This window comes from Salvia splendens, chromosome 12 (assembly GCF_004379255.2).
Source record: "Salvia splendens isolate huo1 chromosome 12, SspV2, whole genome shotgun sequence".
Classification (NCBI taxonomy): domain Eukaryota; kingdom Viridiplantae; phylum Streptophyta; class Magnoliopsida; order Lamiales; family Lamiaceae; genus Salvia; species Salvia splendens.
In genome coordinates, this window is record NC_056043.1 from 6497120 (window position 1) to 6511636 (window position 14517).

At 34.1% G+C, this 14517-nt stretch overlaps 1 protein-coding gene across 3 annotated transcripts; it reads left to right on the forward strand.

Annotated features, from left to right (window-relative positions):
• The first annotated feature begins 8194 nt into the window (after positions 1-8194).
• LOC121757143 (copalyl diphosphate synthase 2, chloroplastic-like) lies at positions 8195-13209 on the forward strand. Of its 3 annotated transcripts, none has more exons than XM_042152645.1 (14): positions 8195-8360; positions 8637-8827; positions 8898-9192; positions 9778-9964; positions 10047-10261; positions 10708-10828; positions 11042-11154; positions 11241-11470; positions 11540-11655; positions 11729-11827; positions 11918-12154; positions 12243-12342; positions 12552-12749; positions 12829-13209. In XM_042152645.1, the coding sequence occupies exons 1-14, from the start codon at positions 8264-8266 to the stop codon at positions 13045-13047; spliced, it is 2418 nt and encodes an 805-aa protein (XP_042008579.1). In that variant the 5' UTR covers positions 8195-8263; the 3' UTR covers positions 13048-13209. The 3 variants fall into 3 exon arrangements, with proteins under 3 accessions (XP_042008579.1, XP_042008580.1, XP_042008581.1); XM_042152646.1 differs by having other exon boundaries at positions 10047-10258; XM_042152647.1 differs by having other exon boundaries at positions 8637-8800.
• The last annotated feature ends 1308 nt before the right edge of the window (positions 13210-14517 follow it).

A 14517-nucleotide genomic window follows, 5' to 3' on the forward strand; every position in this document is an offset into this window, starting at 1 on the left:
AAGTGGAACATAAAACATTCAAGGATGTCTCTATAAAAGAGAAAAAACCAAGAATGAGTTTGTCACACATCGAAAGTGGAACATAAAACATTCAAGGATGTCTCTATAAAAGAGAAACAACCAAGAATGAGTTTGTCCCACATCGAAAGTGGAACATAAAACATTCACGGATGTCTCTATAAAAGAGAAACAACCAAGAATGAGTTCATAAAAAAAAACATTAAATAAAAAAAATTAAAAAATCCGCTGGGCGATGCGCTCGGCGATCCGGAGCCTGCAATGGCGCCGAGCGGATCGCCCAGCGCCCACACATCGCCTAGCGCTAGACGATTTTTTTTCCGGAAACCGGCTCGACGGTTACAATGGTTCGCCTAGCGGACCGCCTAGCGCCGGGGCTCGGCTAAACGGTGAGCTAGGCGCCATTATGGATGCTCTAAAAGGCGATGAATTTTCTCGGGTGTATAGCTTACCAAAAGGGAACGTGTTGAGGTGATTCATCTGAAGACTTAGGAGGTTAAGGAGTTAGTTAGAAGTTTGTTAGGAAGTTATGGAATCTATCTTTTCTATTCAATAGTATTGTTTAGCTTCTGTACGCCTTTACACAGGAAAGTCAACCAATGTACATTAGGTTAGAGAAGCCAACAGGCAACCGTGTTGTGGATACAACTTGTCCATACGGTCATCATTCATCAATATGTTTAGAAGTAGTACTTAACATATAAAATAAATATAGTGTTTGAAAGTATTTTAAGATAGTAGTAAGGAGGGAGAACTACTAGAAAAATTGCTTCTCACTACACTTTTTTTATCACACTTTATAAAAAGTGCCAGCATAGATGTACTATCTACACACTAGCTTTTCACTGCACTTTATAATATATTGTTACTACACTTTAACATAAAAAGAGCCATCATAGATGTACTATCTACACACTACCTCTTACTACAGGTACCCGGTGCTGCACTTCATCAAGTGCCATTATAGATGAAGTGTCAGCACAGTAATTTTCTAGTGACAATTTTAAGTGTCATTACAAGCCAATTTTCTAGTAGTAGACACCTCATCGGTTAATTTAATAAGTACTATACATCATTATTATTGACTCAATTCAATTTTCAAAGAGTGAAATATTGGTTGAGGGTATATATATATATATAGGGGAGTGATCAAGATATAACTAATCTTAAGTGTATAACTAGAGAACAAATCTCAGCCACACATCTTAATGGAACAAATATTATTTATTTTAATAATATAAAATAGGGCAAGGGTATTTTTGGAAATTACCTTATGAAATTTAAATCAAATTACGCAGCAAGTTCATCAACAAGCCGGAGAGAAAGTGATCTGAAATCTCATCTATGAAGCTCCTTCTCTCTGTAGATATGGTGATTCACGGCGGCGAAGTCTATCTGGTGTTTTACGGCGAAGATCTTGACGGTGGAAGAAGATGCCGATTCACAGTGGAGATCGGAGATCGGTACTTTGAAGGATTAATAGGATAAGAAATTTTCTTTTGAAGCTGAATTAGATACGTTGGCTTCAAATTCCAATGCAACCATTTCGTGTCAATCATTCAACTCCCTCCTATTCACGATTTTTGTAATTAATTGGGAATTTGCTTAATTATTTCTTAAACTTGATAATCTCGGTTGAGGCCGTGGGAATAGATTAACTGAGATTGCTTTTGATGTGGTTAAATCGAATAACTTTGTGGGAATTGTACGTATATATTGATAGTGAATTAGATAAATTATTACTACTACTACTAATTTTACAATGCACAGTTACTCGTATTTTATCTTTGCTAAGATCCACTTCACATTTTAACTACTCCGCATTTCCTTATTTTAGAAATAAAATGTGTGCTTGTTAATCACATGCCAACACAGTTCCACTTCACTTTTTAATTTCACTCTTGTTTACAAAACACATCACTCTTATTGTGATTTTACTTCACTCTTGTTTACAAAACACGTCACTCTTAGCATGATTTTACTTCACTCTTGTTTACAAAACACGTCACTCTTATTGTGATTTTACTTCACTCTTGTTTACAAAACATGTCACTCTTAGCATGGGTTTACTTCAATCTTGTTTACAAAACACATCACTCTTATTGTGATTTTACTTCACTCTTGTTTACAAAACACATCACTCTTATTGTGATTTTACTTCACTCTTGTTTACAAAAAAGTCATTCTTATCATAATTTTACTTAACTCTTGTTTACAAAACACGTCACTCTTATTGTGATTTTACTTACTTAACTCTTGTTTACAAAACACGTCACTCTTATTGTGATTTTACTTCACTCTTGTTTACAAAACACATCACTCTTATTGTGATTTTACTTCACTCTTGTTTACAAAACACATCACTCTTACTTAGATTTTACTTCACTCTTGTTCACAAAACACATCACTCTTACTCAGATTTTACTTCACTCTTGTTCACAAAACACATCACTCTTACTCAGATTTTACTTCACTCTTGTTCACAAAACACATCACTCTTACTCAGATTTTACTTCACTCTTGTTCACAAAACACATCACTCTTACTCAGATTTTACTTCACTCTTGTTTAAGAAATAGGCACTTCATTGAACAACAAAACATCACAAAGATTAAGAAATCAATGTGAAAATCAACAGTTTCGCACCCAAATATCCAATGTTGTTTATTCTAGATAGAGCAATTTCCTATCACGAAACGCTAAAAATCGAAATCAATCTCAGAGTCAAAATCAAAGTGCTTCCTTCTTCTCAAAATCATCTGATTTCTCTTCCTCCTCTATCTGCTTCATCACCGCCTCCTCCGCATCGAGCAGCGGCGCATAGTAATCGGAATGCGCCTCCATACACTTCCTCAACGCCGAAGTCGCCTGAACGCATTTCTCCACGATATCCTCTTTGTTCTTCTCCCCTTCCTCCACGCACTTCTCCCAATCCGTGAAAGTCTCTCTCCAACCGCGGAGGCGCCGTCTATTAGATACACAGCCCCGTCGGCTGAGACATCTCCGACGGCAACGACCACCGTCAGCTGCTTTCTCTGTCTGATTTTCTGAATTTCACAGCGCAAAGAGATTGATGAGCCGAAGAATGCGTTTCCACCATTCAAGGATGATTTTTTGATCGAGTTTGAGGGGACGAAGAGAGCCTGGAATTGAGCGACCGACGTCATTTCAATTTTGTATGTGAAGTGACAATTATACCCCGCCTTGTTATTGTGGAGTAACTTTATGATTGAGGGAACTAATTTCTCCTTAAATTAGAAAATTACATGTATTAATACTAGCCCTTGATTTTCTTGATCTTGTGGTTATGATTTGTTCTCTAGTTATTTGGTTAAGGGGTGTTTGCCATAGATCACTACCCTATATATATATATATATATATATATATATAGGGGAGCGTTATTCTCCTTTTCACATCTTAGATCCTTTTTCCTTCTTAATATTACGCGTTAGATCTAAGGCATCAACGGATCAGATTGATTCTATAAAACTGGTTCCGTGTTGCATTATAGAAGGTGGTTGTATGCATTACAGGGTTATTATTGACATTTGACGGAAAAGTAACTGCCACATTTTGGTATCTGCGAATAATGCACCACATGGTCACGAGTAATGCATATAATTGACTATATAATGCACAATATGTGAACTGTAATGCATACGAATAAGATGTACCATGTTATGATGTTTGGACACACGTTTCTTGTTTCCCCTAAGGGTTTAATAAGCATAGGGGCTAGGGTATAGTACGTAGACACGTATGTAATCTTCACATGGTAAAGAGTAATGGATATAATTGACTATATAATGCACAATTTGTGAACTGCAATGCATACGAACAAGATGTGCTGTGTTATGATGTTTGACACACGTTTCTTATTTCCCCTAAGGGTTTAATAAGCTTAGGGGCTAGGGTATAGTACGTACGCATTAATAACAAATTATAAAACGATACGAATAATTCATCAAATTGTCACGAGTAATGGATGTTATTAACTATATAATGCACAATATGTGAACTGCAATGCATACGAATAAGATGTACCATGTTATGATGTTTGACACACGTTTCTTGTTTCCCCTAAGGGTTTAATAAGCTTAGGGGCTAGGGTATAGTATGTAGACATTACTAATAAATTGTTGTTATTGGAATATACGTATGTGCATTATTTGGTTTAGGTAGTGCATTATGTAGCTGTTAATTGTCATTATCTCAGTATATTATGCATTATTAGAGGTATTGTGTATATGGGTTAATCAACGGATTGAAGATTACATACGTGCATTTAATAATGTCTACGTACTATACCCTAGCCCCTAAGCTTATTAAACCCTTAGGGGAAACAAGAAACGTGTGTCAAACATCATAACATGGTACATCTTGTTCGTATGCATTGCAGTTCACATATTGTGCATTATATAGTCAATTATATCCATTACTCGTTACCATGTGAAGATTACATACATGTCTACGTACTATACCCTAGCCCCTAAGCTTATTAAACCCTTAGGGGAAACAAGAAACGTGTGTCAAACATCATAACACAGCACATCTTGTTCGTATGCATTGCAGTTCACATATTGTGCATTATATATGCAATTATATGCATTACTCGTGACCATGTGGTGCATTATTCGTAGCGGTTTCCAGCCATTATTAGATTACTATTGTACCCTCATAATGCACAAAATAGGACAAATAATGCAACACGGGATTAATTACCCAATGTTGATCTTGACCGTCCATTTCTCTAATCTAATGGCTGATATTAAGAAGGAAAAATGAGGAAATATAGGAAAATGAAATGAATACATCCCTATATATATATATATATAGATATATATATAGACTTCAATATAACTAATTTAATAATGTATGATTCCCATTTAAAGTATCTATTAAAAATTAAAGTTTAGACAGAAACATATTTAATTTATTATGAAATTAAATGTAGATATACTATATGAGATATGAGATTTTCTATTTATGAAGAATTTGAACAGAAAATAAAAGATCTTATATTTTATATAAGCAAGTCATGGACACATAGTTATCGTATAGAGTAAATATTGTGAAAAAACGTATTATCTGATGATCATAGGTGCGATAAAGCAATTCCACCATTTAATTTCATATGCTCTTCTATGTTGTTCTTGGTTAATTTACACTAAATAGCAACTCATTTATCATGTTCTTGCTTGGTTTATGAATCCATAAAATCTAAAGGTTTCTCTTTTGTGGATTTATTTGGTTGTTTTACTTAAATGTTTGCGCACACATACTGATGAATTGAAACTATTCTTAATTGCTGTGGAGAATTTTTGGTTGATTAATTAAGAGTTCTATTTAGATTTGAATCGAGAATTCAGTTGATATTTATTTTCCGCAGAATGATTAGTATGAATAAAGCTCTCGCGATCTTTTTTTTTAAATAAACTCCTATATAAAGGAGGAAATTACAAATAATGTCAAAAGAGCTCGAACTCGGCATCTCAAACAATAATGTCTAAGCTCCTTCCCGCTAGGACAAAGGCTCTGGATAAGCTGTCGCATCCTTGTGGATAATGATTTGCATGCTTAAGAAATCTGGTTTGTTGTTGAATTGCTTACAAATTCAGGGACGTCTTCATCTTGTTTTGGTCAAGCATATTTAATTATTTGATTTGATTTGATTTGATAATGAAGAATTACGCATGCAGAGGTTTTTTTTTTTGGATTGATTGAATTGATAATTCAATTAAATTGAGAATTGAATTGATATTTTTGACTAAGGCTCCATTTGGTACACGGAATTGTAATTAAATTGGAATTGAAATTCTATGGAATTGAATTGGGAGAAATTGAGTTCTAATTCAATTCCAAATCCTATGTTTGGTAAAGTAAAGTAATTGATATGAAATTGAATTTGAATAATTTGTGCGCACACACTATACACAAAATACATACTCACACACACTTCACACAAAATACACATACTATACACATATAATACACACACTTCACACATACCTCACACACTACACACATTTCACACACTACACACACTACACAAATTTCACACACTACACACATACACACTACACAAATTTCACACACTTCACATACTACACAAATTTCACACACTTCACATACTACACAAATTTCACACATTTCACACATTACACAAATTTCACACATTTCACACACTACACACATTTCACACGCTTCACACACTACACAAATTTCACACACTACACAAATTTCACACACTACACACATTTCACACACTTGTAAAGTTTGTGTCGTGTGTGTATTTTGTGTAAAATTTGTGTCGTGTGTGTATTTTGTTTGTAATGTGTGTGTAATATGTGTAGTATGTGTATTTTGTATATAGTGTATGTAGAGTGTGTATTTTGTGTATTGTGTGAAATGTGTGTAGTGTATTGTGTGAAATGTGTGTAGTGTGTAGTGTGTGAAAGGTGTGAAATTTGTTTAGTGTGTGAAATGTGTGTAATTTGTAAAGTGTGTGAAATTTGTGTAGTGTGTGAAATGTATGTAGTGTGTGAAATGTGTGTAGTGTATGAAATTTGTGTAGTGTGTGAAATATGTGTGGTGTGTGAAATTTGTTTAGTGTGTGTAGTGTGTGAAACATGTGGAATTTGTGGTGTGTGAAATGTGTGTAGTGTGTGAAATTTGTATACTGTGTGAAATTTGTTTAGTGTGTGTAGTGTGTGAAACCTGTGAAATTTGTGGTGTGTGAAATGTGTGTAGTGTGTGAAGTGTGTGAAATGTGTGTGTGTAGTGTGTGTAGTGTATGTGAAATGTGTGCAGTGGGTAGTGAAGCTATCTAATTTTATTATTATGGAATTCCAATTTTCTACTTTTGATATGGAATTCAAATAATGAAATTGAAAATTTTGAAATTATAATTCAATTCTAATTCTATACATTTTTGTGATACCAAACAATAGAATTGGAATTGAAATTGGAGCCTCCAATTCCAATTACATAGCTCCAATTCCATGTTCCCAAACACCTAACTGATTTGTTCTTTTCCAGCTCATGGTTGTACATGTGCAAAAGTATGAGTTTAGAATTGAAATTTTTTATTATAAATATAAACAAATATCGAGATTTTTTTTATTTGGTGGATCTCACGATCCATCAACAATAAAAAATATCACGACAAAGTAGAATCGAAATCTCAACTCATTAATAAAAAGTCAATCTCAATATATGTACAGAATCAAATATTTAAGATGTAAAATTACCGCAAAGTAACGAATTCAATTACCAATTCCTAAACCGAATACATAATTGAATTAATAGATGTCTTCATGTCGATCTAATTGTGAATTAATTCATAACTGTCAAGTTTCTCAAATATTATTTGGTCAATTAAATGAGAATTGAGATTTTTTTGATAGTTCAGTTCAGCTTTTAAACTGAAATTATTTGATGCTATCTCATGTTCCTTTAATTTATTTTTTAAAATTATATTAAAAATAGATTAGTTAAAGTAAGATGTTGCAAAAATAAATTTTTTTTTATCTAGACTTGTTTATTGCGGATATTAAAATGTTGATGTGTGTTATTTTAATGCCAATATTAGTCACCCTAAAGAAAGATTATAATATTTGGCACGCGATACCACGTACTTGTTGTGACAAAAATGTTGACAATTGTACAATTTTTCTATTCTAATTGCAGATTAATAAATTAGAGTTGAATAAGTATACTGTGGAGGGTGACAGCTTGGGGTTATTTTAATAAAAATCGATATTTTGACGACTCTATACAGATTTTAAAAAGTGAAATATTGGTTGATGGCGTATAATCTTAACAATATGATGATAGTTAAGGCTGTTAGTAACATGTTCTAACCGTGGATAATAATAGATTAGAGGTTTAAGTCATTTTTAGACATAGTAAGAAACCGTCATTGATCTTTTTTAAATAGAGAACCGAAAACTCAGTTTTAATTTAGTACGCATATAACCATCCCAAACAAATTTCCAATTAATTATTCCCATTTAAAAGATATGAAAACTATTTATGACAATTTTTTAAAAGATATGACAACTATTCAGCATAGACCAGAAATCAGATCTCTGGTACGTCAATTATTTATTGGTCGCCTTCCACATAATAATGTCAATTGTATGCCGAACTTAGATATATAGTTGAGTAGTTAATTGGTAGCAGGATTGCTACAGCTAGCTATCTCAGGCAACGAGTAGTTTTGTTCGTAAATTGAAAAAAAGAATGACCATTATGTCTACTCTAAATTTGAGCACAACAACGGTTACCAGCCGCAGGCTGCACCAACCGGCAGAAGTTCACCTGCCGGAATTTTATGCCGGTAACGACATATGTTTTTGATTGTTCAAACCATGTCTATATTTATTTACCTCTTTTTTTATTGTTCAAACCATAAATTACATACTAATGTGTAAGTTATTTTCTGTTTACCGGACTGGACAGTTATATATTGTTGGGTTAGTTAAAAGTTTTAACCTACAATCGTCAATCTCTTATGTATCATGTTAATTGGAGTGTCCCGTGAAACTTATATAGTGGTTCTAATCCTCTCTTTACATTCATGTGAGATATTGATTGTTTTTATTTGCCAACCTAGTTTGCGCATGGCTGAATAGTAGCATCAAACACGCGCGATTGAGTTGTCGAATTGGTCGCAAGCAGCTATCGAAATTAACTGAATGTCGAGGTACGTACCCGAGCAAAAAAAGTAGTTTGACGAGAGCCTTGGTTACTGCGGTGGCAAGTTTGGATGCGTCCCAAGTGAGTGAAGAAAACCCTCCTCTTCAAGTAAGCTTGAACTGACATCAAATTCGTCACAATTAATCTTGAACCGAAATTTATTGGTTTGTTTGTGAAGGTGAACAATCAGATCGAGGACTGTATCGAGCATGTCAAGAGTCTGTTGACGACGTCGGGCGACGGGCGAATAAGCGTGTCTCCATACGACACGTCGATAGTCGCGCTAATCAAGGACTTGGAAGGGCGTGACGCCCCGCAGATCCCGTCGTGTCTTGAGTGGATAGCGCGGCACCAGAAGGCGGATGGCTCATGGGGGGATGACTTCTTCTGCATTTACGATCGGATTCTAAATACATTAGCGTGTGTGGTGGCCTTGAAATCATGGAACCTTCGCGATGACATGATGGAAAAAGGTTTGTCCACTTATTTCTATATTTTCTATAAAATAAGGGTAAATAGCCAAAAAACCACGGTCAAAAATTTTAGGAATAGATGACCGATTAATCATAACTTTGACGATTTTCTGGATTGTCCCATGGATTTGAATTTGGGGGAACTGAGCGTGGCATGAACGCTGGGAACGTATGGCGTCGATGCCGTAGACGTACGGCATGGAATAAATTATTAAACGACATCGTTTCATTCTAGATTTATGTCTTTTACACAAAAGGGATGAAACAAGACATGCAAATTAGCAATTGTTGAGAATGATTCACATTGAAGACATAAATCTGGGGTAGAACGGTGTCATTTAATACTTTATTCCACGTCATTCGTTTCTTGTATCCACATCAAACGTTCCTGGCATCTATGTCACGCTCAATTTTTCCCAAATTCAAATCCATAGGATAATTTAGAAAATCGTCAAAGTTGTGATTTAATCGGCCATTTTTTAAAGTTATGGAGTACTAGAATTGATCAGAATTTTACCATACTTTGTGATTTTTTTTGCTATTTTCCTTAAAATAAATATGCTATACATTGTATTAATCGATTAGGAGTGACGTACATCAATGAAAATGTGCACAAACTCAAAGATGGGAATATTGAGCACATGACATCGGGATTCGAGATCGTGTTTCCTGCCCTTGTCCAAAGAGCCAAAAACGTGGGCGTTCAAGGCCTTCCCTATGATCATCCCCTCATCAAGGAGATTGCTAGCATAAAAGAAGAAAGATTGAAAAAGTAACTATTTAATCTCATTCGAAATAGAAGAGTTATTGTGTTACGAGTCAAATTCAAAATTTGTAACGTGCTTGATCGACAGGATACCGAAGGATATGATATACCAAACGCCAACAAGTTTACTATACAGTTTAGAAGGGATAGGAGATTTGGAGTGGGAAAACATGCTGAAACTGCAGTCAGCCGATGGCTCCTTCCTCACTTCGCCGTCGTCCACCGCCTACGTCTTCATGCACACCAAAGACCAAAAATGCTTCGATTTCATTCAGAACGCCGTCAAGAATTGCAACGGTGGTGGTAATTCTTATTCAAACACACTCAAAGTCATTATATTTTAGGTTATAACTTAAATAAAATAGACATCGGTTATATTATAACTTTGACATTTTTCTCAATTTTCTTCGAGCGGAAAATTTCAAGATCCTAACATGGCACGTGGATCTATAAAAATTTAAAACGTGGTAGACTAAGTATAGTAAACAACGTCATTTTAATTAATAAAACTAAAATGTGGCTTCGATTATATATATTTTCCGTATACCACATCAGACTTAAATTTTCTCAAATATGAGATTATGAGACAATTGAAAAATAATGTCAAAATTATAAAACCTACTACTGTTTTCGAAAGTTGCAGAATTAATCAGATCTATATCGACCAAACTTGATATTTTTTCTAACAATTTATCTTTTAATTAATTAATTAAATAGCTAATTTGTGGACTATTGCAACATATGTGTAGCGCCACATACATATCCCGTGGATATTTTTGCAAGACTTTGGGCAATCGACAGACTACAACGCCTAGGAATTTCTCGTTTGTTCCCGCAAGAAATTAAGACTTTTTTAGATCACATCAAAAGGTGCGAATGTTTATACTCTCTCGGTCCCTAAAAATCTCACTTTCATTTTTGGAAACATTTTTCACACTTCATTAGTATTTCTTTTCTCATTCTCTTTTATTTTTTTCAATTTCATATTAAAATTTGTGTGGTTCCCAAAGTCTGTAGTGAGTATATGATAAAGCGGCATTGATTAACAAACATAATTAATAAGTGTTAATTTTTGGAGCACAGTGTTTGGACAGAGAAGGGTGTATTCAGTGGGAGAGGTTCGCAATTTTGCGAAATTGATTGCACGTCCATGGGCGTCAGGCTTCTAAGACTGCACGGATACAATGTAGATCCAAGTATATATCTTTCAATAACCATAATTAATAATTCAAATATTTCAAAACAAAATAATTGATAATATGGTTTGAATTCACTTGATTAGATGTACTTGAACATTTCAAGCAGCAAGACGGTAAATTTTCTTGCTACAGTGGTCAGATGATCGAGTCAGCATCTCCAATATACAATCTCTACAGAGCTGCCCAGCTTCGATTTCCCGGAGAAGAAATACTTGAGGAAGCCTCACAATTTGCATATAACTTTTTGCAACAAAAGATATCCAACCATCAACTTCAAGAAAAGTGGGTCATATACCACCACTTCATTGATGAGGTCTAAATTGCAAAATGATCAATAAATTCTTCTTCATTTTCATGTCAATAAATGTTCATATTCAAACAGGTGAAGCTCGGGCTGAAGATGCCATGGTACGCAACTCTACCACGAGTTGAGGCTGCGTATTATCTACAACATTATGCTGGTTCGGGCGACGTATGGATAGGCAAGGTTTTCTACAGGTTAATTAGCATCACATAAATATTTCTTCTCTTCTGGTAAACTGGTGATCCTATATCTAACTTATACATACAGGATGCCAGAGATCAGCAACGACAGATACAAAGAGCTCGCGATACTGGATTTCAATAGATGCCAAGCACAACATCAGTTGGAATGGACTTACATGCTAGAGTATGCCTATAGTCTCAGTTGATCATAAAAATAAACTAAATGGAGTAATATCTTACGTGCAATTTTGTGCATTTGTGATAACTTGTGCAGATGGTACCACAAAAATAGCGTTTGTGAATTTGGGATAAGCAAACGAGACTTGCTTCGTGCTTACTTTTTGGCTGCAGCAACCATTTTCGAACCCGAAAGAACACAAGAGAGGCTTGTGTGGACCAAAACTCAAATTGTTTCTAGGATGATCACATCATTTCTTAACCATGGAACTGCACTATCTTTGGACCAAATAACTCTTGTTACACAAATCGATGGCCTCGATCAAGCAATAGGGTACATATATTCTTTTCAATTCATGATGAAATTCAAGTTAAATCTCAAAACTCAACCATTTTTTTGCTTCATAAATTATGTGACATAGTGCTATGAAAGATCATGGACTGGCTGGAACTCTGTTGACAACCTTCCAGCAACTTCTAGATGGTTTCGACAGATATACTCGCCTTGGACTGAAAAATGCTGTGAGTCCCAAATGTTAAATGTTATCAATAAAACCCTGATTGTGGATTATTAATGATATCAATCATGGTTTAATAAATTAATTTGATAGGGAATTGATAATTAGGGTTTATCAATATACCCTGAGTACATCAGATTATTTTCAATAAACCCTAAAATATGATGGAAATACTCTCTCATTTTCTATTTGTTTTGTGGAATTGATGTGCAGTGGAGCCAATGGATCCTGAAACTGCAACAAGGGGAGGCGAACAGCGGGGATGAGGCAGAGCTCCTAGCAAACACGGTCAACATCTGCACTGGTCTCACTGCAATCAATGGAGACGTATTGTCGCACCTTGAATACACGACTCTCTCAACCCTCACTAACAAAATATGCAAGCGGCTTAGCCTAATCAAAGATAAAAAGGTTTTGTTATTATCTTTGTGTTTCCTTGCAAGAAAATAATATGTCGTGTTGCGAATTATTCTTGACTCAACATGTTCAGACACTGGAAGTTGTGGACGGGGGCATAACGGATAAGGAGCTCGAACAGGATACGCAGGCGTTGGTGAAGTTGGCCCTTGAAGAAAATGGAGGTTGCATCGACAGAAACATCAAACAAACGTTTTTATCTGTTTTCAAGACTTGCTACTACAGCGCCTACCACGATGATGAGACCATCGATGTTCATATTTTTAAAGTACTGTTTGAACCGGCTGTATGAATATTTTCAGCTCCGACAGTATTGTTAAACATGGACGAGAGGAAGAAGAATGATTTTGAAGCCACTGTATACCCCAATTTTCGAACCCTAATTCTTTTTGCATTTAATGCTTTTAATGCCGTGAAGTCCATGGATTAAATGACGAGTAAAGTTGTTATTTGATATTCTTGTGACCTAATTTAATTTAGGGTTTTGACTGTGCGTTAACTGAGTCAACTTCGTTGATTAAGTGACATGGATTTTTAAATAATTGGTGCTTGGTGAATTTAATTGTTAGGCGAATGGTTGGAATTATTACCAAGACACGAGTTAACTTGCTTTATTGGTTTGAAATTGTGATGGTGAAATCACAAGTCGAATATTAATAATTTCTTTCCTTGAGGAATATTTATTGAAATCAATTCCGTGTTGGATCCGTTAAATTAAATAAATGATACAAACCCAATCTTGTGAAATATAAAGTGTGGGCTACACAATTTAAATAAAATACGAAGGAATCTTGAGCCCAATTTAATTAAATTAAGATCCTACAACTTGGAGCCTGCTTTTGATTCATGAAATAAATACAATAATATTTTCAATATCAAACAAAATACGGAAAAGATTGTCAGCCTCTTCAAGCGTGTATTCTGCAAATTCATCCCAAAACTAGTGTAACACCTATGCATTCGCACAGATATTAACTTTTTCAAATTTATAAAAATAAAATAATATCTATGCATCACAAAATAAAAATAACTGATTAACTATGTATACACTTGCAAACATATGTTAATTTTACTTATATTTAAAATACCATATAATCTATTATAATTATTAATATATATAACCATAATGAATTTATAAATAGAATATTTTTCTAAAATTATAGTAAATCTTTATCACCATGCATATTTTATTTAGATTCAATTTTTACAATCAAAATCTCTTACTCCGTATTTTATTTTATTTATACTTGAATAACATAAATATTGTTAACAATTTTGTTTCTTATCAACTTATTTGAATTATCAAATATAGGTTATATATGCAAAAAGTTACAAAGTATGAAATTAATCAACAAAAGTAGCCAATATTATTCAAGTTATTAATAAATTATGTTATACTATAAATAAAAACTTGTGTGAGAAAAAATTATTAAAACTCAAATACCATTTGGAAACATATTGTTACTTAGATCATAAGAAAAACAATTTAAAATCAATCTCTTCTTACTATGATACAAACTATTCGTAATTAGATAGAGAATAAAATAAACTATTAAACATGTCATCAATAAATCGATATAAAAATTAATATTAGAAATACATAATCGACCACCATAAAATAACAAACATATAGTAAATGAACAGAAATTGTACACATATATTAACCCTAAATTAAGAAGAATCCAACGCCTACATCATAATTGCTAGAAAAACTTGCCGAAGACGAATGAGAGAATTACAAAATCTAGCACCACCAACACCA

Bases quoted from the DNA above. Each gene is read 5' to 3' on its own strand.
- LOC121757143 (XM_042152645.1), top strand. From the start codon at position 8,264: ATGACCATTATGTCTACTCTAAATTTGAGCACAACAACGGTTACCAGC. The intron at 8,828-8,897 runs GTAAGCTTGAAC...TTGTTTGTGAAG, and splicing joins AAGAAAACCCTCCTCTTCAA to GTGAACAATCAGATCGAGGA. The intron at 10,262-10,707 runs GTAATTCTTATT...ACATATGTGTAG, and splicing joins CAAGAATTGCAACGGTGGTG to CGCCACATACATATCCCGTG.